Raw genomic sequence first — 25,517 nt, forward strand, 5'->3', positions numbered from 1 at the left:
TCCTTCCTGTTTATCGGCGACTGGGGAGCAATAAGGAAAAGTTTCCCGCCCAGCGTATCTCCAGCATCGTTTTTCATATTCAAATATTTTTTTCTTTTTGCGGTAATTAATCATCCACAACAGGGAAAAGTGCAGAGCGAGATAGAGAAATGTGTCTCGAGATAATGTCAACATAAATTGTTACGGCAATTTTCCAAAATTTTCCTTGTATTATTTATATGGCTTCTGCCATTTGAGTTTCTAGTGTGGTTTTTCTCATTTCTTCTAGGAAAATGCGAGTTTAAAGGCTGAGCTGGGAAAATTAGCCCAATGGGGTGGTCTGGGGTTGAGGGGTCTGAGGTGTTCAGTTTGATGTGTTGACTTTGGCTCGTGGCCAGCAAAAGAGGATGGAAGTTGGAGTTAAAGGACGAGTGAATGCGGCATTTAATGAGCCTGTCAGCGTAGCTGGCTTTCCTCACTTCACTTCACTAAACTGCGGCAGGTCCAGTGGGTGAAAAGGGTGGCTATATACACGTGTATATGGCCTTCAACCTCCTCTTTCCACCCCCTCGTGCTGTGGTCAGTTTAATCACAAAGTTTAATGAATAGCTTAAGGGTTGAGGGGAGTATGTCGCCCTGTCTGCCTCCAGTCAACTTCCTGTTTCGCTTATTGACAATTCCCAATCAGCCAGGCCAACTCATTTCCATAATCCAAATCAAAAACAACCTTTAATGAAAACCAATGCTAAGAAAAGGCATTATTAGTTGGTTCCGATTTAAGGGCACTAAGAAATTTAAACGTTCGGTAACATAGTTTTGATTGTGGCTCTCTCTACTGGAATCACAATTTGGAATCAAATTCTCTTATTTATACCTTAGAAGTCGTCTTGAACCATATCCTAAATAGCCGTAACCTATTCAACCACCATCTATTTTTTTAAAATTATGTAAATTTAATTTTCAGTTGGCTTCCGCTGTGACACGCGAATCGAGGAGCGTGCAAGGATTTCGAGGACCCAACCACACCCATTTTGCTGGCTGGTAAGTAAGCGTATTATAATAATTGTTGAGCCCTCTTGTGCTTTTGATTCTGGTGGTGGTGACTTTTCGTACAATATGGGAAGGATTAAACTGGAGGCGTTATCAAAATTATGTTTTTATTGTTCGTGCACTTGACACGCTTCGAGTTTTATTTCAAGCCAGTTAAGGATCGTCCGGACGAAAACGAAAGGTGGACACAAATATTCACTTTGACTTAAGTTAAATTTATCTCCATAAATTATTTATAGACAGTTTACAACCATCGTCCCACACATAGATATCACATAGATAAACAGAGCTTAATATCTAACCTTTTAATTTAATTTATTACTTTAACTATTCAGTCTAGACTTCATTAACTACCTTGTAAATTTATTGATTACTTCTCTTTACGGCGTTCTTAAAGGTTTAACAGTGGTTCGTGTCTATGCTATGCATTTAACAGTAGACAGAAATAGCTATAAAACTGAATGGACAGAAAAGGGATGCATAGATATAGCTGCTTGTGTGTTAGACAGAGAAATCCGCGTTTCTCGGAAGAGGGGAAGTTTGAATATATGTACCTAACTCTGTTTTCATTGGTTCTTGGCTTTACATAAGCAAAACTTTCTGAAGGAAGCCCTGCTTTGGGTTTCACCTTTGTCGTCGTGTTGCATATATGTAGGTGGTGTTCCCTCGTTCAGGTCAGCTTTGCAGTGCGTTTCATTTGGCGCAGATCCATCAACGTCAACGGACGTCCCACAAATTGAGGATGTTCGATGGAAGGCAAACAGGATATCAAGCTTAGGCAAGAGTAGGCAAGAATATGGTTAAAAGCAACCGGACTACGAGTCAAAGATAAGCCCTTTAAACGCTGTAATGGTTTGACATTAAAATGGTCAGATTTACATTTGCTTTATTGCTCACAAGTGCTAAACGATTAGGATGGTATAAAAAAAATCACCGGATTCCACGATTACGGCGACTTGGGCTCGGGTGATGGATCGGATTCCACCTTAGCCGTTGGTTGCTCTTCTCTAATAGGCTCCTTAAGTTTGGATGACGCTATGCTTATGTCACTGGGCGACCAGAATTGAATGGAGGCCATCCTTGCGTTTGACACAAAAATCGGTTGGTAGATGTAGAGCAGAACGTCTCCGCTAACCCGAATGCGGTCCGGCTCCATTGATCCGACCTCCTGACGCTCGATCTCCACCGGCTTGGCCTGCTGCGAGAAGCGGTGCCGGTAGAAGCTGGACTCGCGTCTCTCGGCCGGAATCATCGACTGCGTCCGCGACCTTGTGTCCCCTATTGGCTGTTGGGACTCAACCGCCTGCATGCTCATCGTGGGCGAAAACATATTTCTCTTGCGCTTCTCACGCACCAGCTCCCGCCAGTCCAGAGCCACCTGCTTCACATAGGCGTAGTTGCTTTCGTCCACCAGAGCCATGGCGAAGTTGTTATTTTAGGTAGTGCGAGAATACCTATGTTAGGTCCCTTCAGCGGCCTCCAGGTGGTCCCGATAATGCCCCTATTCGTCGCCGTTACCCTCCGGTTCTTAGATCATTATATATATTTACACTTGATTTTGTAGCAAAGTTCCCTAGACCATTTTAGGCAGATAAATTTGGGGAGAATGAAGTAAATTAACTGCAAACTAGGTTACACATATTATCAAGTCCAGGTTGCTATGTCTTTCAAAGATCGTTAGCACCCAGAGGCACTTTTAAGTGCTTTGACCAAACAGCTTTAGTGAGCTCAAAAGCTTGCAGCCTATTTTTAGCCTAAATATGTACATCTAGCCCAGAAGAAAGCTACGAAATGTTGAATAAGAAAAGAAAACGAATTTTCTTTTTAATACTTTTTCTTTAATCTTTTTGTGTATAAATGATATTTTCTGTTTTGTATTTTTAATGCCAAGTGAAAGTTTTGAAAACGCACAAAGTATATAAACCTTATAAGTATATTACAATGATCATCTGCCAGGAGTGAGTAAACCATAAACTAAGTCTAGGAATTCCAAACACGAACCTAAGAGATATTTTCGTTTTTTTGTTGAATTTTCGATTTCTGGCAAAATAAGTGTAAGGTTTATCCTATTAATATAATAGACATAAAACGTATGATGTGTGTTGGCTGAAGATTCGTTGACTCCGCACTGATTGTGTATAGTTGCGTTGCGTATAAAAATATAAACTCTGATTCTCCATCGTTCTGTTCTGGCGAGCTCCATTGCTAGCTCCTTAGTTGTTGGCTTTTAGCTTCTGTTTGCTTCGGTGCCTTGGATTCATACTCTCGTTTGGACTCCTCGCCGGATCCTTTGTCATCTGCTGGTAGCTCTTCGTCACAGTTCGCATTTGTAGGCACTTTAGTGTTTTTCAAACAAAAAAGTATACAAAAACGCCACTCAATTGATCATTGTATTTGTATAATATTTACTGGGTAGGGATCTGGGGGACGATCCGCCCCTGTGTTCCTTTATGCGGCAGTTTACACGTGGCTGGGCATCGTCTGCTCCTCGCCTAAGTACATATTCAGTGTTCAATCGAACAGCAACCTAAACTCGTAAGAAATTAACCGAAATAACAAATACATCCTTACTATAAATTGCGTTCCTTTCGCGCTCGCTACCTAAATTAGACATATAAAATTGGGCTGCCTCTGGGTGTCGCACCTTTCGGAGGAGAGCGCTCTGTTCGGGATTGTAAAACCTCGAGCGCAGAAAACGCGCGCCAAAGGCGAGCTCTTAGTGACTCTGCCTAAGTGGCTGGTTGCGCTGGTTAACTCTAGTTACAGCTGTTAAATGCCTTAACATAACGTAACGGTAACCTACAACGATTAGCGGCCTGCTTAATTAGTCGCGTTCTGTCCTCAGATCGGAGGTGGTCCACGGATATAGCGTAGCTGCGGCGTGAAGCTCATGGACAGGTTGTTCAGATTGTCGCAGCAGTTTGGTTGCATCAGGCAGGCAGCGCAGAAGATTGTGAATAGGGCCACCTGCATAGGCACAGCCGCCCTCGCGATGCGCCACGCCCACCCGCGCTTAGAGGCCTGCGCAGGATCAGCTCCCTCTCCATCCTCCTCGGAGCTTTCCAGGTTGAAGATCAACGAGGGATCGTCAGAGGGGTCGTCTCCACCATCGCAATTTGTCAAGGTCTTGAGTTGCTTCATGACCATCTTCTGCTGTTCTGGGCTGAGACTTGGCTCCTCCCCTTGCTGATCCTCTCCAGCCTTCTTGGCCTGACGCGCCTTCCGTGCTCCTTTACCACGTCTGCCAGGCGACTGCGGTTCTGCCTTGCCCTTTGCGGCCTGCTTCTTAATGTGTCCATTGGCCTTCGGTGCGACCTGCTGGGTCTGATTCTGCTGGATCTGCTGCTTCTGCTGGTGGCTAGCTGCAGTGCGCACAATCAAGTCTCTACATGTGTTCTGCAGGTGCTTCAGGTCGGCCTCGGCACTTTCCATTCGGGCGGCAATAGAACGCATGGCTTCGCTTCCCGGCGCCAGAGCAAGTTCCAACTGCTTTGCAAGGCGTCGAAGAACGCCCAGACGTCGCTCCCTCTCGGACAGGCCACCATCGGAAGTAGCTCCTCCATCAGAGATCCCGGAATCAGATAGCGAACCATTCGAGGCTGTAAACTTCGTAATGTGGTAGATGTGGTTGGGGTCCAGGTGTTGCTGGACGGCCAAAAGTTGCTCCTGGCTTACGTGTACCTTTTCGGACAGCAGCTTGGCAACCAGTTTTACATTCTGGGCCAGTTCCACTGGTGTGGCTTGTCCCTTGTCCAGTGCTCCTTCAAGACCCTTCAGAGTGCCCCTATCTTGGCCCAAAGCCAATTGGAACTCACTCAAACCGGACTCCAACTGCCTCCAGGCTATAAGCGAGTTAGTAAGCATTTCCAGTTGCGTGTTGATTCTGTGGATTCAATTAAATTCGGTTAGAAGTGATCTTAAAAGAGATATCGCTGGCTAACTCACCTGGCATCCGCCTCATCCCAGGCACTGTACATGTCGCTCACTTCGTTCTTCAGATGCTTATGGAACTCCTGCTCCGATGACATCAGCGAGTGCACATCCCAGGCTGGCGTGGAGGTGGAGGCTTCTCCTGTGGCTAGTGCCTCCACCTGATTACCATTGCTATCGGTGACCGTGATGGCCACTGCTCCGGAGGATGCCAGCTCCTTCTGGACGTCAGCTCCCTTCTCCTCCTCAACAAGTTTTTGCTGCTTGAGTTGTTCGGACTCCTGTTGCTGCTCCTGCTCCTCCAAGGCGCTCTGCAGTCGCCGCTCCTGCTTGGTAAGCCAACAGTGGACGGAGGCGTTAAGACGCAGCATGTTGGTCCTGTAGCTGGCCAGTTCGGTCTGCTCCAACTAAAGACGAAATTATGTTAGATTTTTGAAGTAAGATGCTTCGCTTTGACTCAACACTCACCTTGAGAGCCTCCACTGCTATTTGGATGGCCGGCTCCGTATCGAGGAGCTCCGGAGTGGGCTTGTCTCCCAGACGCTGCAGCGAGCTCTTCAACACACTCATCTCCTGCTGCAATTTGCGGGCAGCCGAGGCATTCTCGCTCCAGCCAAGTAGATCCTCCCAGGCGGCGAGCAGATCTGTGGGAGAAGATCAGAGGCGGGAATGAGGATGTGGTCGGTTAGGTGAGGGAGGATGGTGATTCCAGTTAACAGAGTTAAATGGTGCACGAGAGAAAGGCAATTTAATTGGGCGCTGGCAATCTCATTTCCATTTATAGCACACTTCCATTCCCACTTGGCTGTCAGAGCCCTTGGTAATGAATACCTTTCTCTAAACGCTGGAAAATGGAAGGGGAAAGTGAAACTCTGGACCGCCAAAAGGAAAATCAAAGTCAACAAATACAACTCGTTGAAGAGAAACAGCCCTAGCCGCAGCAGTTGAAGGCTTGCAATCGCTTTGTGGTTGTGGGAGCCAGCAACAATGTTTTCTAATTGAAATTGTTTGGCTTGAACGATTTGCACTGCATTTGCAGTTCCCCTCATTTCGCCTGTCATTTCCGCTTGGTCTTTATATGTCATTGATTCTGCATCGAAAGAACGTTGGGCGGACTGGAACCAGAACCAAAAGTTCGGTGACAGACCCAGACACACAAAAGAGCGAGCTACCAATGAGTAGTCGACCTTGGGGTACCTATTAGCTCAGGAGATAAATTCAATGTTTAAACCCAAATCCTAGCTGACTAGAACCCAATACTGCACATTTACCTTTATATGGAAAAATATTTGCTAAAGAAGACTCACCACGACAGGAGTACAATCGTATGAAATTCGTGCTCGATTTGAGGATTCACAGTCAAAATCAAAGAGCTCGCGACACAAGTGCGTGTGGCCCGGTTGAGTAATAAAAACGCAATGCGTAATGGCAGGCTCGCACAAATTACTTTCACCTTGGGGCTGGCCAAAAACAGTGTTTTCCCCTGTTTATTTGCGATGTTCGCCAGCAGACAAAGGCAGTGGAGGATAAAACGCACTTGAAGTGCTGGAAAAATAAAACCCAACCGATCCGAACTTGTTGGCAGCCAAACAGAAACTGGTTGAGTGAACTTCAGTGCAGCTGCAACGGAGCTCGAAGCTTGACTTGGATCCCCATGGGTTCCACCAAGTTGGCGTAGGATGGGGAATCCAACATCCAACCCACTAGAGCAATTCGAGCGCAACCAAAGCGATCGCATTAGCAGAGGGTTCGAGATGGGTGTCTGCTGGGTGGAGCTCAAGTCCACACTCGAGGAACACATCTACTAAAGTCCTACCTACTAAATGAAAAGATTGTTATCTTAAACCATAAGACCGAAACAAAATTAAAATCTTTTCTCAGTTAAGCTTAATCACACGCACTTTTAGGATGTTTTTTTTTTGCCCATGCGATATCCAAACTGGCTGATATCGAAACTGGTTGCAAGTGCGACTAGATGCCACTTTTCGCAGATTACTTTGGATCGGATTTTGATTGCGGATGGAGTTGGGGTGGGGGGACTCCACCTGCTTTCCGGCAGAAATTGAATAATCTTCGCCAGATAACTTCGCGACAGCAGCAAACGGTGCAAAAATTGCACATTAAATTGATTAGCCATTAAGTTGGCCAGGTGAGAGATTATTGGTCCGGAAAATACTTTCTCTTTACGCTAATCAGACTGCATGAATCGTTAATAATTATAATTATGCTCAGTTTTAGCGCACAAATATTTTAATTTCACTGCTTCATAGTTTTTAAGCTTCTTGCTGACATGCAAATTGACTGCGGGCTGTTTTTCGTATTTTTTGCAATGCATTTCGTCACGATAGCTGAAATGCAAATAGCAGACGTAAATTGCCAAAACCGCAAAGAGGGGAGGGCGGGGCTTTTGGCCAAGGTCGTTGACGTTGGCTGCAGTTGTTGGCCACAATGTGAGAATAATCAGTTTACGTGGGAGGTGCTCGAGAGAGCAATTATAACAAAAATAAACAAGTTTTCCATCAAGCACAAACCTAAGTATATTTGTTCTTTTGACTGCAGTTTGTCTCAAACCAAAAGAAAACCAGCATAGACTACCCCAATTGCGTTAGGTATTCCTTTCTTGATCTGCAAGGATACTCCCAAAGGAGTGGCGTGACTAATAGCCGTTAAGAGAATGGAAAGGGAGTGTTCCACATGTTACCTTAACAAAAATACCCGTAGACAGTTTCATCCACCCTGAATGTAATAGCATATTTTTATGGATAAAACAAAATTCGGGGCAGGTGAGGTAATCACCGAGAACAGAAGCTATCGCCGAAGCTAAACAAAAAGCCAAGGCAAATGGTCACTGCCTGACCTAAGGCAAAGCTCAAAATATTTGCAAAATTAATCTTGAATAATTATGTTAGCACGAGTTTGTGTGGCAAAGGAGACAACAATTATAAACAATTAGCAAGAGTATATAAAAAACCAACGTCGTTGGATATTTTTAAAAGCTGATTAGACAGCGGCAAAGAACGAAACGAAAATTATCGTGAAGATGCGAGACATGCTGAAAATGTGAATGGGTTCGGGTGCGCGGCGTTTCTGCATGAATGAAGTAATAAATGTACCGATTCGAGCAGGAAATCTACAAACGGAAATCGCCAAAGATATGTAAATGGGATTGGAAATGCAAATGGAAATAGCTTGTTACTGCGGTTCAAAGCCCTCTAGGAAAACGCATTGAACCACTTAACCAACCACATATAGAAGCTACTTGAGCTGGACCATCCAATTAGTTGTCTATGATCTCGTTTCTAACTCTAATCGAACGAAGGTCAACCACAAATGGGGCAAGCGATCCATAATTAATGATATATCGAATGACAACTGGGAACTTGAACTTGCGCAGCGTCGGCAGAAAACACAGAAAAAAGTTGAGGTAATAGAGGCAACCGGTTCCGGCTTTCCTCGCTCCAAAACAAAAACATACTGGCAAAATACTTCAAATGCGAATGCCACTATAAAAGCGTTCACCATAGGAGTGTTCACTGTTCTGCATTTACCGTTAATTAGCGACTCGAAGGGGGGCAGCGTTGCTTGAAATGCACGGACGGTACAGTAAGCACCCTAATTAGCGGGCCAAGTGGCAGAAGTAGTAGCCACTTGCAGCCCGATTTGGCAGCTTGAAGATCAAAGTCGGTCAGTGTGTCTGGCAGAATCGAGTGGTATAATCCGAAAGGGGAACAACTTGCGTTTCTTTATGAGAATTGCGGTAAGAATAGCGCAATCGCTAGCGAATCTGTCGGTTGGAAAATATCATAAATCGCTCAAGAGATGAGTAGACATTTGGACACCTACTTTATAAAAGGCTTCTTCTTTCTACTAATTGCCTGCTTAGTCACCAACTTTACTCATCAACTTTTCTCTCCTATCTTCCCTTTGTGTCTGAAATTGCTCTGCTCGTTTTACTCTTATCTTTCTGTGCGATCTGTGCTCCAAGGCCCCATCGTTTACACCTGTTTCCCAATTATGTTTACCCCTCCATCACATCATCTCGGTACACTAACGGTGGCCATATCTTTGCAATGGAGAGTGTTTGCTCGGGTGGCGGCCAAGTGTTTACCTTGCTCCGATGACGAGCGTGATGTGTTGGTGGAAGAAGTGGCCGAAAGCATTTCGGATATATCCGTCTGGACGGCCACGCTGACTTTCCCCATTGTGGTCTGGGTTTTGGAGTTTTCCCCTGGCAGCCTCGGCGGGAAAAGCTCTCTTCAACCCCCGAGTGACCCACTTTCGCTCGATGTGCCACTTGAAATCAATTTTTGTAATCAATTTGTGTTTTAAACCATTTCAATTTCGTTTTTTGAAGGACACACTTGCAGGGATTATGGAAGTATATACACTGTAACTTGAACAATACGGCATTGAAAACTATCGAAATTTACGCGAAACTCTTATAACAAACAGGAACTCTTATACGCAAGGCGAAAAAGCACGCGATTTGGGAACTTTATGAATGGGCACTTCTATGTTGGTTTTTACTGGCCTAAGTTACTTTAGTGGGCATAGTTATGTTTTATCACAGCTGTTTTGGCGGAATTATGCGGGATTCTAGTGGGATTACTTCACACAATTTCGCGGAAGCACGTTAAATTATAATTACAGACAGCGAAACAGAGAACAACCGCATGGAACGCGCGCAGAAATCGAACTGAGAGATGTGGAGAGTCGCGCCGAAAGGCAGAGACAGCTGAGAGCTGTGAAGAAGGGGGAGCAAATGCGAGAAGCGGCAAAACTGAGAGACGGGGAGGGCAGAGGCAACGTGTTCGCTTAGCACAGTTACCTCAAGTTATGCCCCTGGCTTTATTTGTTTTTTAAACAGCCTTCTCTTCACCCAGAGAAAAATAGGTTTTCCAATTTCATCTACAATATCCAATGCATCACTATTTGGACGAATGCTTTGAAAAAGATTCCTAAAAATCATAAGATATTGAAGCTAAATTAAAATATTAAAATACAAATATATTAATGATTTCTCTGTGTGTACAAAAACACAAGCACGCAAGCACCCGAATGAGAGAATTCTGAAACAGAACTTTTGAACTTGGTTTCGTCACACGCAATCTCTGAAACACCATAGGTATATACACTCATACCTTCATACATTGTATATCATTAGGGTCGGGAGCTCAAGCGGCAAAAAAGGCCAAACAGCATTAACAAAAACAAGTCTATATTTCAAATGGCGACGTCATTCTTTTTCCCAAAGCAACCGAAATATTTTTAAAAAACAGACAACAAAAGCTATTAAAGCGATGACGACATCAAAGTCAAAAGCTGAAGCTACAGTTTTATGAGCACTGCGAATAAAAGCCAAAACGCTACTCAGCGGGGATCTAAGAAACCTAACTATGCAGTTTTGAAAGCATTGTGTCAAAGATTCCAAAAAACTTATTCTCGATTTCATCAATATTATAGAACCCACCCTCGCACAGAAATGGATGTTTCACGAAGACATCACATTTGTATTGTTTATAAATATTCGCAGCAGGCGCGTGACGTCAGTAAACTAAAATAAATTTGATCTTGCTGGGGGTCAGAATTAAGCAGCTGGCGAATATTTATATCCCTAAAATTAAATTAGGCAGATTTATGGAAAATGCGGAAAAACTTCAAAGAATTTGGAAAAATGTTTAAAGAATGGTTCGTTTACCAAGGGTACAGTGCTTTCTAAACTTTATCACGGACGCAAACCTACATGTAGAATTATACTGAATTGGTGTACATACTTTTCCTAATGGAACATGCCTTTAAAAACGACGAAAATTGCCAGCTTATGGAATATCATACGAATTAATTGTAAGTGAGATATTAATCTCTACTACTTAAATTACGTTAAATGTATTATCTCAAGAGCTCTTAAAGAGCACCTGTATCTTGAGCATACCATTACTGCTTCGGAAACGGGATCGATATTAGTGCTAGACTACACGATGATTTCAATAACTAACTCAAAGCAATCTAAAAACGACAGTTAATGGATGATTGTTAAATAAGTTTTGTTAATACATTTGACAAACACACAAGCATTAGCGGCATTACGAGAAGTTAACAGATCGGATGATGGAATGACAAAACACCAAAATAAAAACTAAGTTAGGAATAGTTCACAGGACAAACGGATACAAACGCAAGTTGAGAATTATAACAATTTTAGTTTTGCTTTTGGTGTGTAGATTTTATTGCCAAAAAAATAAAGAACAAATGAGCAAGAAAAAATGGATAGAACAAGTAAAATAATATTATTAAAATAATAATAAAATAGAACAGAAAGCGAATTATCAATTGAGGATAAGTAAATTCGATGCGAAATGCGTTTTGTCAAATGCAAAAACAAACTTTCTTCAAATCATACATCATATGCACTATCATATACAGCGTGTTTAAAGATCTATTTGTACGGCGATCAAAGGCATCGGAATAATACATGCTTAAAGCTCGGTGTCTGCGGCATCTGTTTAAAACAGTCCCCGCAGCCCGACAAAGAACCGACCGAGGCGTCCACCCACGGGCCGGTCTACCAGCTCGTAGAGCGACCTCAGCGTTCCCGCCAGGAATCGGTAGAGCGCAAAGTGCTCCAGCATATTGCCCACGTCCAGCACGAACTCGATCACCCGTGCCACAAAGCGCGTAATGGGTGCACACTGGCACTCGACCACTTGCACCATCTGCCGGGAATCGCCGGATTCCGTGGGACCGGGAAGCTCAGCCCCTGGACGTCGCCTCCGGCGCCGGCGGAGACCGGCTGATACTGGTGATGATGATGATGGTTTGCGTGGAGTTGGTGGAGGCGGGAACTCACCTTTTGTCTGGCCAGCGCAGTGGTTGGACAACACAGTGCCGGGCGGACCGCGAAGCACGGCCTCCAGGCAGCGAATGTTGTCGCGGCAAGTGTTGATGATCTCGTTCTGGTTGGGGCAAGGATTAGCAGGGAATTAGTGTGGGTCCCAGAAGCAACTTTAATTGAACTTACATAATCCTCTGGTCTAAGCAGATGGCATCTGATCTTCAGGGCTCTGGTGTCGTCCAGCCTGTCGCGGCTCTGCTGCAGCAGGGATCGCATCTCCTGCTCTCCGTCCTCGGAGTCCGAGCCACTCGACGAGGAAGTGGTCGCTGGAATAAGTTTGATGCACTTCTCCAGGTTACGGGAGGAGCGTCTTCTTTCGTCCGCCGTCACAGTGCGTCGCCTCCTGGTTGAAGTATCGCTCTCCGAGGTGCGACGCAGCAGGGACTGAGCAGAGTGGCTCATTCCGCCGAAATCCAACTTGCGTCCAACAGATTCTGCGCGATGGCTAATCTGGTGGCTGTTCGGCTGATTCTTGGGCGTGGTCATAAGGGCGGTGGCGGAGGCAGACAACGCAGGCGTGACCTGCAATTGCTGTTGCTGTTGATCCGACTGGGGGCTAGCCATCAGGCTCTCATCCATATCTGGGGTGGCACAAATGCTCATTATATCCTGTTCTATGCTTGAATAGAATTGTGTTTCTTACCTTGGCAAGACTTTCGTCGGACTTCCAGGGTCTTGCGACGACGCTCGTACTGCAGTTCGAGGGCGCGCTGGCGGCGGGCGTGGTCCACGCTGCTGGTGATTGTGTCCTGGTTGATGTGGAGGGTCTTCAGCTCGTGCTTCTGCAGTGAGTCCATGCGCGGCGGCGAGAACGAGTCCAGATTGTTGGCCGCCGACAGAGAACTGCAGCAGTCCGACTGCGAGTCGATGAAATTGCTGCAGAATGGGTTATATTTTGAGCAGTTATAAATAGCTCTTGGCACGGCCTCAAAGGTCGACCTCATCATTATTTGCACTAGCACTCACCGATAGTCGTCGCCGAATTCCAAGAGACGTCGGGCCGCATCTGAATCAAAGCCCTCGGAATAGTTCTCCGAGTTGTATTTCTCTTGGTAGTTGTCCCACGCTGTCTCCGAGATGCTGCTGTGATGATCCTCGGTGCTGAGTTCTGTCAAAGAATAAATCGTATTAACAAATTATACGCATTAATTGGGAAATAGTAAAAGGATTGATCAAAAGGATCAAAACAATAATATTTAAGAGGGTGATAGTTTTCAGTGGGGGAAGGTGCTTTGGCAATACCTTTGAGCCTGGTCTGAACCGGCTTGGGTGCTTGTGTGAGAAACAGATAGATAGAGAACACAGTTGGAGTAATCCCAATCTTTTGAAATCCCCTTCAGGATCACCACTCACCTGCTTGTTGTTCGTCCTCGTTCATGTAGTTTGAGAGGGCTGCTAAAGCGCCTAACCTCGTATCAGTAGCCAATAGACCAGCTGTGGTGAAGGAGCCCACCCGGAACTTGGGCAGCATCAGATGTGTTTCCCCTACCTCGCCTTCGGCCAGTGAAGCTACTCCAGAAACCTCGCCCTTGGGGCTCAAAGGAGCAACTACTGCGCCTTTTTGAATGCTTAGCAGGGCATTGGTGAACTCCTGCAGCTGCTGCGAGGACATGGACTCGCAGGACTTCATCAGTGTCTGGGTGAGATCTCCACCCAGTTCGGAACCTGAATCAGATTTCCTGCCAGCCGATGCGGCCGAAATGCGCTTCTTCCTGGCCTTCCTCCTCCTCAATGACCCCTTGCTATCCGCCTTCTTGGCTGCATTGCTTCCCGTTCCCGAGGAAGAAGCTGCCCGCGGTCTTGGGCCTGGCGAAAGTGAGTCCAGGGCACTCTCACTGATCGAGTGACTGGCCAGTCCGGGCGGAGAGTTCTCCACTATCCGGGCCGTGGTTAACTGGGCTGCATCCGTGGTCAACTGGGACAGACACGAGACCGACCATGGTCTCTCCGACTTGCGACGCGTTTGCGTTCGCTTTACAATCTTTACATTCAGGCTCTGGTTGCTGCTGCCAAAGCCCAAGGGCGTGACGGGCTGTCCAATGGGTTCAGCCGATCCACCGATTCTCTCCGTGGAATTCCCATAGGAATTCGTGCTCGTTTGCATACATGTGGCAATGGAATCGGTGAAGCCCTCCGAAGTATCCGATCCCGTACCATTGGGTGCTCCTCCGGTTACTCCTGCTCCAGCTTGGGGCACCGAGTCTGTTTCGGATGCTTCTCCGGAGGCCTCACAGTCATCTGGCTTGCAGCTGGGCAGGAGCTCGTGCGTGTGGCTCCGGGTCAGCAGCTGTGGGGTCGAGGGCTGGTGCTCCAGCCATTCCTAAAGACGAGATTAAGAATTAGAAAAAAATGAGTAGAATGTAAAAAAGGACATTTTTTGATTGTAATGAGTGGCTTGCTATTAAAGCTTTGATATTTTCTGGATCTTACCTCCACACGCTGCTTGATGGGATGGGGCATGGTGACCTCGCGCTTCTTGACCGTCGACGAGATCTTAATGATGGAATGTTTCTGCTTGGTTGGCGTCTTCAGTGCGGTCTCTTGGGCGTCGCGCACCAAATGCTCGGCTTCCAGCACCAACTGCTTGATTGAATCATGCGAGACCTTGCCCTGAGAAAAGAGAGTGAGAGGAAAGGCGGAGAGTGTGAGAAGCGAGCGAGGGAAATTTGTTTAGAGAGCGAAAATTAATGAGCGTGCCCAATCGGAGTTGCAAGCTCCAGGCGGTTGATTCAGTTAAGTCGTGAGATGATGACTAACTAAAGTGAGACTCCCCTAAAAGAACTGGTTGCTATCCTAAAGAAGAGTATATATTTGCACAATTTGCTCGGAGCAAATATATATTCTTATTAAGCAATATATAATGCAATTCAATGCACTCTAGTAACTGGTATTGGATTGTTTTCGAAGTTCTACTGTAATGGTGATCAGCCTAATAGGAAATGCAGCGCAAGAGAGTCGATTTCTTATCAGCAACGAGGGAAATGCTGCCAAAGCTGTGGAAGTGGTGGGAGTGTTATTCCTTATCGCTGAGAACACTCTTATCGCCATTTGTCACCCATTTTCAGTGCACTTCAACGTCATTACTGTCGAGTGGATTTGAATTGATTGGAGTGGAGTGCAGCGGGTGGGGGAGTAAAGTGGAGACTTGAATTTGCCATATATGAACATGGCCATACACCATTGTTCTTATCTAGTTCTGTTTGTATCGCAGCCTTTCCCTGCACCTCGCCACTACTTTTTGCACAACTCATCAATCAAGTAAGTAGGTTGCTCACGAGCAAATTTCTTGTAAAAAGAAGGCGTTTTGTATGACAACAGATATTATTTTTCCACCATGTGAGACATTGTTTTGCAGAATCTGTAGCTGAGTAACAAGCGGCAAACGAGCGTTTGTAAAGCAATGTTCCAGACTGTATAATTCCAAAAATTCTTTAAAAGGGCTGAACTTCCTTAAAAAGAATTCTTTCACTAGATACTTGTAAGTAGCCCGACCAACTGATAATTCGACAAAATCAGAGCATTGCGGCCTTACAAGATATCTGGTTGACACATATGCAAATCACCGAAGCGTGGCTAAATATTCCAGTACCATTACGAAATCTATTTGATATTTGGGAACTATTTAGACTTTTCGCGGGTCAATTGAACAATTTGAAGGTTTTGAATCGCTTCGACAGATGTCGCGCACGGTTTTTGTAGTTTTCTTGCAGTTTCTTTACATCTGTATCTGTATCTTTATCGCAGCAACTCGAATCCGAAACTCACTTCGTCCGTCAGCGGATGGTTAATCTTTGGCTTAATTTAATTAACAACTTCCTGCGGTGAGTGAGGCACGCGATTGGCGGTAGTTTTAGAGCGACTGCCGCCAAAACGGAAACAATTTTCTAATGCCGAGTGAAAACGGCGCTTATGTTCACGGTTTGCAGCTTAAAATGTCCAACTTACAGTTACAGCCAGTTGCCCAGTGAGCGCGAAAAGAGCGATTGGGCGTTCGCGATAATTAAAGGCAATTATTAGTGCGAGTGCGGACGGCCGGCCTGCCAATTAAGCCCAAAACTGGAAAGCCGCAGCTCCAGATACAGATACAGATACGTTCCCATTCGGAGTCGCATTCGTATTCAACTTCAACTCCTTGGCAGCAGTGGCTCTTAGACTGTCGTTGTCGTAGTGCTATCTCGGTCTGCCCGTCTGAGCCTGTCTCGCTCGCACAACTCTAGGCCTTGACAGTTGTCGATTTGGATTTCTTGCTTGTTGTTTATTTTTTTGTTTTGACCAAAATCTAATCGCGTTAATTTTGTTCTTCGGGAAATCGAGGTCAAATGCTTACAGTTTTGGGGGAACTAGGGCGGTTATGAGCTCGCTAAAATGTTTTTAACGGCATTAAAATATAGTAATACCTTTCAAATTAGTAATTATTTCACTATTTTTTTAATTTCAATTGATTCATTTTTATTTTTCACTCAATTACAGTTTTACATCTACTCTGCGGGAGTGGTAGCAAAGATCACAGGTATTTTGTAAAGTTGAAATGTTTTATTTCACATCAAATCACTGTTTTAATGAGTTGAAATATTATGTTTGCTGCGTTTTTCTTTATTTTTGAATTCGAATGCTGTTTTGTACTGCTCGTTGTATTTTCCATTTACTTAATGCAAATTTCGCAAGCAAAATAAACACATTTTATAGCTGCTCTTGCTCTGGGCTTTCTATTGTTTTTCCTAGCAATTGTTCGTCGGCTGGCTATTTAACTTTTTTGCCATTATCTTGGCAGTCAGTCCGCTCCCCGATTTCGTCCGTCCGTCGGCTCCAACGTTGCGAATCACACTGAGGCTAATGCTCCGCCGGTGCCTCCATCGCCACTCTGGAGTGCACTCACTCTCGCACTTCATCAGCGTGGATGTACGAGTAGTGGGGATTGCTCCACGAATTAAAATAAACTATGGAATCGAAATGCGTTTGATAATTGCTCGAGGGGAAGGGGAATGGAATAGCGGTGAGCAGCCGACAGCTGATAAGATAATGCTCCGAATTGATTCGGAGTCAAAATCAGCGAGAGGAGCAGGCATTGGCAGTCAGATAGATAGGAAGCTCCTGCATTTGATTTCTACTTTTCCATTCCCATTATACTTTTATTATATTTCGCTAAATTTGTTTTCGTATCTTTGCTGAACACTTTAATTTGCGGGCGAGTACAAACCATTTGTGCACGTCGATAAGATAAGTGAAATGTTAGTTTTGCTGGTATGATTTTCTTTATTAACCCGCATATACATATATGGTCCCATTTTCATGTATCTATCTTATCTCAGCAGATGTATCTCCAATTTATTGATAAGAAGTGTTGTCACTTTTAAGTTGATCCAGTTTTGATTGCATTAATTGAAGTCATATTTTTGTGGGCAAGATAAATACACTTGTCTATCAGTTTTTGGGCAGTGAATTATTTATTATCACTGCAATAACACTAATTTAAACACTGTCTTTGTCCATCAGTTTGCCAACTTTTAATTTGCGAGTTCGTACAAATCATAGGTGCCCCATCGATAAGATATGAAATTGACCATAAGATTTATTTCTGCTTTGACCGACGTCACCGCTTTTCGTTATCTTGAAATCAGTTTTGGTTGCGCCAACTTGATATATGAGATTCGTTTTTTGGGGTTCGGGATCAGGTTCGGACTCGAGATCGGGTTGCGAAAATGCAAAATTTGTCAAAATTAATCAAGGCTGCACAAGATTTCACTCTCAATAAATCAACGCACTGCGCGGTGCGCTGCACTCCGAGGGAAATAAGGGGAAAACCGCCTGCCCTCGGCTGGAAAATGGCGGTGGAAATTGCGTGCGACAACTGTAAAATGCAAATGGGACTGCGAAAATGCGCAAACATGTTCAAACGCTGACCGGGGAAAAGTGAGAGTGTCGACTACTGCCAAACACGTTGGCTAGTCCAAAACCTCAGAGACGACATTGATAGGCACCGACAAATGATGGGAGCACCTCGGCGGGAGATATGGTAGATACGCACTCCTTTATCTGCGCTGCGCTGCGCTGCATTTCCCACACCTCCACACCCAACCCAATGGCCCAGCTCGCATTACACTCCATTACGCTCAGCAAGTTGTCAGCTTGGCATGTTTTACCACCGCTTTTACACGCACAAAAAGTGACCACAAAAAATCAGTCGGGAGAAATTTGAAACGCACGCAAGCCGCTAAATCAAAACGGGGGCAGGGGATCGCAATTGGACCACCGACATCGATCGATTTGGCGGGCCAACGATCGATGGGTCGCGCTACAAATCGATCATGAGTGATAGCCGGCTGAAGTCGGGGAAAATAATCTAGAACACTAATCCACTAATTGGTAAAAGGGGTTTCCCGCGGAACTTCAGATCACGGCCCTTCAAAGAGAAAGTCTTCCCACTGTATACTAAGAAGATTACACTGGCTGCCCTCGTAGTTTTCATTCCCTTCTCGTCCATCTAGCTCTATGCACTTAATTATTAAGTGTGTCCAACTAATAATATGTCATTAATCACATTGGCAGTGCACAAAATGGCTCTCTCGTGCTAATGTCTCAATCTCATTAGCAGGAAGTGCCACTTCCTTCTTCCATCATATCAATAAATTACGGCTTACCTTGACGGGGGAAACAAGCGTAGATCCAGACACGGTGGCATTGCTGGCCTGGGATTTCGAGGACTTCGCCGATTTAGCCGGCGATCTCGGGGGCAAGTGGCAACTGGCTACAGTTTCTGCCGCCCAAACGGAGAAGTTGCAGGTGTCCGCGCGACTGTACAAACTGTTGCTAATCTGTGGGAGAAGAAAAACTACTTTAATAACACTCAACACTAATGTTTAAATATATTCTTGAATTTAAATGTTAGTTCTGCCAAATCCTGTCGAGTAGACATTCAAACGTTTTTTCAACCTATGAAGATCATGCTGTCTTTTACCCAGGCTGTCCCTTGCGATTGTTTCGTTTTATTCCGCCTCACGTCGACCTGGGCTCTTTTCGTTTGCCTTCAATGAAGAAATAAATCACACGTTTCCAAGTTAATTTCGTACTTTCCCATTTTTGACGTGCTCCGCTCAATTTCCCGAGCGGCGGCGATCGTTTTTCCTGGACCACGACATCATGCCATGTCGGTAGTCATCGATCGAGGCTTCAGTCTGCCGGTTGCAGTCGGTGCATGATTCGCTTTCATTAACCCAACTGCTTAATCATCAGTCGAGGTTTTCCATTTATTGAAAAGTCTGTGCCCGGCACCCAGACCCAGTCCCAAAACTAAAACTACAGCTAAAACCAAACCCGCTCCCAATCGCAGTCCCTCCGCCCGTTCCTGCCCCTCGGAGTTGCGGCAAACAAAACTCTTTTATTGACACAAGTCACAGACATGGCCACTAGACTTGAGCACTTGGCACTTGACTGACTGTGGGAACCTGTCCAAAAGTCGAGAGGACCGAACTGAATCGAATCGAACCCGATGTTTGGTGCTCCACAAATGACGGCATGGCCAAGAGGATCTGACTGCGAGGGTTCTTGAAGAGTTGTGCAAAACGTTGGGCAATAAAGGGTTTTCTTCCCGAGATTTCTAGGAGGTTGATTTCAGAAAAAAAAAAACATTGAACCATTGAACCACTTCACATAATATCCCTGTTACCAGCTGGTAAGGAAACTATACTCATGATATTATAATTGGTGAGTGATTAAAGTTGACTATCTATTATAAAACCAGATCTATCATATTAGATTAGATCAGATGATCACTTACCTGCTGAGATTTGGTGGCGTTTCCATTTGCCATATCAGCAGCTGCTTCATCGTCACCCATCTTGATCTTGGCCAGATCCTCGGCCAAATCCTCTCCCTCGTTGTTGTTTTGCGGCTGATGCTGCATGCTGCTGTAGCAATTATTGTTGCTAATAATGGCATTGCCTTTGATTTGGAGCTCCATCTGCGACTGCGACTGCGCCTGCGAGTGGATCTGCATCTGTAGCTGGGTGACTCGCGAGGTGGCTGAGGTCTCCGTGAGCCTGCCGTTGGAGTTGGAGTTCGAATTGGAATTTGAATTTGAGGAGGAACAGGCGCTGCTGCTGTCGTAGTTGCTGCTGTGCAGTGTTGCAATGGATGTTGCAGTTGCGGTTGCTGCCGCCGTGATTGTCGTGGCGCTGACCAGAGCCACCTTGTTCTCCTTATCAGAGTCGTCGCTGGGCGGGAGTGGTCCACACGTGGCCGTGGTCGAGGAGACGGCTGTGGACTGCAGACCATCCACACTCGATGTTGCTGCTGCGGCAGTCGGTGCTGCAGTTGCTGCTGTGGCAACTTCCAATGTTGCTGCTGCTGTCGCCGTGTAGAGCCAACCTTCGTCGTCGTCATCCGTTGAGGCATCAGCCGATTTCAGTATCTGTGTGGCAGGAAGGCGGCGGACGGAAAGGGAAAAGGAGGGAAAACGCAATGCAACATTAAAATCAGTAGTAACAAAATTCGCCAAAGGAAAGCCAACTGAAGAAGAAACCGACGATGAAGATGAAGTGGTAGAAAATGAAGTTTAATTAGCGTTACTTGCGCAAAATGGTAAATTGTTGTGCCGGTGCACTGCCAACTGCCAACTGGCAACTTGCAACGCGATGTTGCGCTGCTGCTGCTGCACATGAGCAACATCTTTGAAACTTCGTTCGGTTGCCGACAACGACGCCTTCTCCCTGACTTTTCTGACTCCTCCAACTCCAGCGACTTCTCTCCTTTGTCTTTCTGCTGGCAATTTATTTCCATTTCGAATGGTGACGACCTCAGCAGTTGTCAAATGTGGGAGGAAGACTGGAGTATTAAAGGGGAGTGCTGGGGATCAATGGAGGCGGAGTAAAGAAGTTGTAGACAAGTCAGGCAGACAGACAAACAAATTAAGTCTGAATGCTGTCAGCTTAAGAAGTCGAAGTACAAGATCTTGAGGAAATCGTATGTAGTTAAGAGATTCCGCAATATTGATACTTTTCAAAAGCGAAATATTTTAGAAATAATTGGGTTATTTTGCTTTTTTTAACCCTCGAAAGTGCTTTTCTTTTTCGTAATACGCCTGCTTTTGATCGTTTTGTTCAATGATTAATGATCCGTAAGTTAATGGTGTTGGGTTAGTGAATAATGAAGACTACCGAATTATAGAATACAAAAGTTAATTAAGAAATTGTTAGGCATGCCACTATGAATGTTTTAGATACACGTTAGCTTATAAAAATGACGAGCTAGTAAAGCATGCTAATTATTTTAGAAGAGAGGGCTCTGGAAGAATAGGCAGAAACCATGATCCAGCGATGGACGTGACCCCAACACCTCGCGAGTGGAACGAATGCCACCGATGATCGGCTGATATGTCTGACCCGTGACCGGGAGAAATGCGCACAGAGATCGCAGAGATCCGCCACCAGAGAACGGTACTTACGTCGCCTCCAGCTCTGCGCCGATGGATCAGGCTCGGATCATCCTCGCTCTGGAGATCACTGCCCGCCGCGTTTCCCTGCTCGTTGTCCGTATCCAGGTGCTTGAAGTAGAAGATCGCACAGTTCTTCGACTTGCGATTGGATCGGTTGAACTTGGAGGTGTCATTGTGGTGATGACGCGTCTTGCGCAGCCCCAAAGGCGACTTGTTCAGCTCGTGGCCGAGTCCGTGACCGAGTCCATGACCGTGACTGGTGTTCCCATGTGAATTGGGTGTAATTACCGCCACGGCAATGTTCTTGCCGTGCGCTTTGTTGGGCAGCATTTTGTTGCCGATATTGTGATTTCGCTGCTGGAGCAACGAGTTGCTGCTGCTGATATTGCTGTTGCTGCTCTGTGGCATCTCAATGAGGTTAAGGACCCTTCGGGTGCTGCCCGCTGTTGAGGGCAATCCTCTTCTGCTCAACTGCTTCACCTGCTCGAAGTCACTGCTCTCTGAATCCGCCTCGAAATCCGTCAGGGTGGCTGTACCACTGGGATTCGGGTGGTTCGCCTGTCTCCACGATCGCTTCGCAATCAGGAAGTCCACCACATCGGTGCCGAGATCAGGATCCTCGTCCTCCTCCTCTAGCTCCTCATCGGCCTCATCGCCGGGCTGAATGCAAGTCAAGTGTTCGGATGGTTGGATAAGTGTTAAGTGGGCCACACAAAGGGACGTGGGTCGGGTTTTCATGGGATTCACACACTCATTAAACACATGCTCTGCCCTTCTAGTAATGCCAACTAAGGTTTTGTAAAAATATTCGATTTTTTGGGATAGGAGTGCGAAATGTAGGATTTTATCTGGCCCTCAATGTATGTTTTCTTTTCCTTCCTAGTTATTTAAGATGCAAAAAAAGTTTCTCGATCGGTTCTTACTGTATTTTTTTGATGGTGACCAAAAATATCTGCATATACCGGAGTTTGCCAGATCATTTGCTAAGTCTTCTGTTTTTCCTTTTATGGTCGGGTTTTTGGATAACGTTTCTTTTCGGGTTAGGTTCATGTAGGTTCTTTGGTTAGCTTGAGCTGGGGGTTAGGATAGGTCAGGCTCAGAAAGTTGACAATACTATGTGAGGCGGGGGCATGCAACTAAGCTAAGAACACAACAGAACGACAAGTCAAACAGTAACTACATACATACGAAATATGCAAATCATTCAGACGAAAGGGGCATCTACCATCCAAGGTGGTATGGCTTACCTTTTGAGGTGCAAGACAATCGCGTGGCTGATCCGCTGACGGTAACTTCGCTTGGGATGGGACTTGCTGTGGCCGCGACTGGGATTGGGTCTCATCCAGGCCGCTCACAATCTGGGTAGCTGTAATCTGGCAGCGCTGGAGAATAAGTTCAGCGGGGGTGGCCGACTTGGACTCGCTGTTCTCTAGATCGAGATCCGAGTTGACCTCGTTCAGATCGTCCTCGGTGGCTTCGCCCTCGTAGCCAAAAGAGTCGTCTTCGGTGTCCTCCTCTTCGTCCTCGTCGTCATCCAAGCCATTCTGCAAGGAGTGAGAAAATAGATCTTAGATTAGCCAGATTCATTAGGGGATTCGGCTGCTTTGGTTCAATAAAGTTGTGAATAGAGGCACAACATTTTAATTGGACAACTCGTGTGATCTAGATCTTTCGTTATAAGCAGCTACCTGGGAAAATTTGCAGACCAGTCCGGTCTCCTTCATTTCTCATTTGCTTTTCCTGTTTCCATCACGTAACACTCTTCCTCTTCCATATGCTGGTTAAAATTATAATTGCTTTCAATTGTCGACACACGAAGCTCTCGCATCGGATCAGCGGGTGGACATGGACAGCGACAGGCGGGCAAACAGACAGACGGACAGAAAAGCAGAGACAGGGAGACAAACTGGCAAACACTTGGCCAGACAGATGTCAGATAAGCCAAGAGGCGAGAAAGAGTTGGCGTATACCCTCTCCCAATGGGGCCTTTCCAAACTGCAGCTTTTTGAAATTTCTTCTACAAAAAGTTATTATAAGCCAACTAGAGCAATGGAAAACTCTCAACTTACATATGCTTGATCTTAAAACTCTTAGATTTCTCCAATTCAAAAAGTTACCTATTAAATGTGTTCAGAATTATTCAAGAAAGAGTAGTCAAATCTACGTATTTCCCAACTTTCCCTTCTAATTTTCCCTTTTCTTTTTCCATGCCCACGCCCACACAAGTGAGTGGCGGCGGTGGGCAGGCGTCTAAAGAGGCCTTGATGGCATTTCAAATATGTTTCGCTTTTTAACAGAACTGCTGGGGAACAGAATAGACACCCCATGGCACAACCTCAAGTGACCTTGGTCCATCCGCGAGTGCTCCCCCTTCCCCTTCCTTTAGCGATCTGAACTACACACAGAAATGTTGTCTTAACACTGTATTAAATAAAACTAACGAAATTCCACAATTAACCCATGAGACCTCACCCCTGACGATCAGCAATCAGCTGTGGAATGGCTTTTATGGCCATCAGATGTTTTGGCTGGGCAATTTAGTGTTTTCGCCTTCTCGGATTTGCGTAATTTGCGTTGTTCGGGTAAATGTTTTTGAACAAATCTTATGGAGGCCGCCCGAAGGTCGCCTTAACATCTGAAGAAGCATGTTCTCCACGGACGAGATCCAGTAGATTATGTGGCTAATTGTCCAGATGATTTATGGCCGGGAATTGCTTATGCACCTCTTGTATGGCGCCATTTGATTGTTTTTGTTTATGGTAAACAGAGGCAGAGGCACTGGGCTATCGAGCAACAAAGAGGTGAAATGTGTAAATGGACCAGGCCATCCTAAGTGATGTAAATAAACAGGGAAGTAGGAGAAGGCCAGACGGGCCATCAAAAGAGATGGGTAAACAAGTAGTGGGTCAGTCAACAGTGCAAAGCGAATCTACAAACTCAAAGCGTTTTTAAAGGTTTAAAAAAAATGTAAATATTACATTTTTATTTCAAATCATGGGGCCAAGAAACAGATATGCAATTTGTATCTTTCCATATCAGTCAAAGGGACAGAGATTTTACTGATCTATCAACGAAATATGTTTCTCTCTGGATCTGATCTGGTTTCGAAACTTTCTCCAAATTAGCATAACACCCGCATTTTGTGATGCAACGTTTGATTAGCTAACTAATTCTCTGCGTCACGCTTTCATCTGATTTGTTTCTTCAATCATTTAAACCAGTAAAAAACTAATTAAGAGGTACAACTGAGTTGACTAAACGGTACAAGTTGAGAACCTCAATACCCACAACAAGCCTAAGCCAAGAAATTCCTAGGAAATCTAGTTAGAGACCCGCGGACTACCCACAGTGCTGGATGGTATACACATATTTATGTTCTTATTATGCAAAAGTCGGAATAGGCTGGAAAGAGGCTTACAAAACCTAGACAACCATCAAGTTTCGGGCACGCCTTCCACTTCCACATCCACTCGGTTCGTGGAGTCATCTCCTCCACTTAACTGGAAATAAAGTTCATCTTGACGCACTTCAGCAGAACTCTTATTTTGAGGAAGGGAAAAGGTGGAGTAACATGTCGTTCCCGTCGCTTAGCACCTCGTTTACGCCCAGATCTTCTTTAGCTGAACCCACAATCCAACTTAGATTTCCATTACGATTCGGATCTCAGCACGCAACTCCTGGCCATGTCACAATTTTTGTTGTCACTTCAGCGGGGATAAACTAGAGCGATAAGAATCGATGTGAGCTGAGTGAAGTGTGGGAAATTTCCCCACAATGGCTACTGTCTTTCTATGCTTTCTGTTTGAAACTTATGAGTTTCTCACACGCCAGCGATTAATTATCGTTAAATGCTGCCATATCGTCGATATCTGGTTATTATATTTTCGATCGGAGGGGAGGAGAGGGGCTGGTGTTCATTAGCATGTGCTTGTATGACTGTAATTATCGTGCAATAAAAACGTGAGTTGCATTCATCAGACGTTTACTTATTTTCCATTTGTGCCGGACTTTTCTTCAGAGATATCAAATGGGGAGTTGATCGATGGGTTTGTTTTGGCCAGAAAGAGGAGAAAGAAGTAAAGTGCATTTCTGTTTTCAGAGCCATCAAGTTTAGGGAGAGGTGAATACGTTTATGACACCTTCGCAGGTCTATTAGACATTTTTTCAAATATTTAGTAAACGTTTGGCATGCCTCTATTTAATATCTTTTTAGTGCTATTATTATTGGCCTTATTG

At 45.2% G+C, this 25,517-nt stretch overlaps 2 protein-coding genes and 1 long non-coding RNA gene across 7 annotated transcripts in view; 1 reads left to right on the top strand and 2 right to left on the bottom strand.

Moving 5' to 3' along the window:
- LOC116800947 overlaps nt 1–1,019 on the top strand; it is a 97,403-nt gene extending 96,384 nt beyond the window's left edge. For both annotated transcript variants that reach the window (XR_004361693.1, XR_004361694.1), the window contains one exon: nt 944–1,019. This is a non-coding gene — a long non-coding RNA (uncharacterized LOC116800947). The remainder of the gene's footprint in view (nt 1–943) is intronic.
- An 879-nt stretch (nt 1,020–1,898) lies between these two features.
- Nucleotides 1,899–2,717, bottom strand: LOC6610185. Its single transcript, XM_002034757.2, has one exon. The coding sequence runs from the start codon at nt 2,447–2,449 to the stop codon at nt 1,976–1,978; it is 474 nt and encodes a 157-aa protein (XP_002034793.1). The 5' UTR covers nt 2,450–2,717; the 3' UTR covers nt 1,899–1,975.
- A 166-nt stretch (nt 2,718–2,883) lies between these two features.
- LOC6610186 overlaps nt 2,884–25,517 on the bottom strand; it is a 104,726-nt gene continuing 82,092 nt past the window's right edge. Inside the window, exons 7-19 of one of the 4 annotated variants that reach the window (XM_002034758.2) lie at nt 22,529–22,825; nt 21,291–21,941; nt 19,626–20,258; nt 18,490–18,663; nt 14,282–14,461; nt 13,205–14,171; nt 12,818–12,959; nt 12,495–12,727; nt 11,978–12,432; nt 11,807–11,912; nt 5,428–5,603; nt 4,975–5,366; nt 2,884–4,912 (exon numbers count right to left, since the gene is read on the bottom strand). In XM_002034758.2, the coding sequence (XP_002034794.1) occupies nt 3,871–4,912; nt 4,975–5,366; nt 5,428–5,603; nt 11,807–11,912; nt 11,978–12,432; nt 12,495–12,727; nt 12,818–12,959; nt 13,205–14,171; nt 14,282–14,461; nt 18,490–18,663; nt 19,626–20,258; nt 21,291–21,941; nt 22,529–22,825 (5,448 nt within the window). In that variant the 3' untranslated portion in view covers nt 2,884–3,870. Of the gene's footprint in view, nt 4,913–4,974; nt 5,367–5,427; nt 5,604–9,067; nt 9,653–11,806; nt 11,913–11,977; nt 12,433–12,494; nt 12,728–12,817; nt 12,960–13,204; nt 14,172–14,281; nt 14,462–16,248; nt 16,653–18,489; nt 18,664–19,625; nt 20,259–21,290; nt 21,942–22,528; nt 22,826–25,517 lie in introns of those variants that run through there. The other 3 variants (XM_032719311.1, XM_032719312.1, XM_032719313.1) reach the window with 3 other exon arrangements.

The sequence above is a fragment of the Drosophila sechellia genome, chromosome 3L (genome assembly GCF_004382195.2).
Source record: "Drosophila sechellia strain sech25 chromosome 3L, ASM438219v1, whole genome shotgun sequence".
Classification (NCBI taxonomy): Eukaryota; Metazoa; Arthropoda; class Insecta; order Diptera; family Drosophilidae; genus Drosophila; species Drosophila sechellia.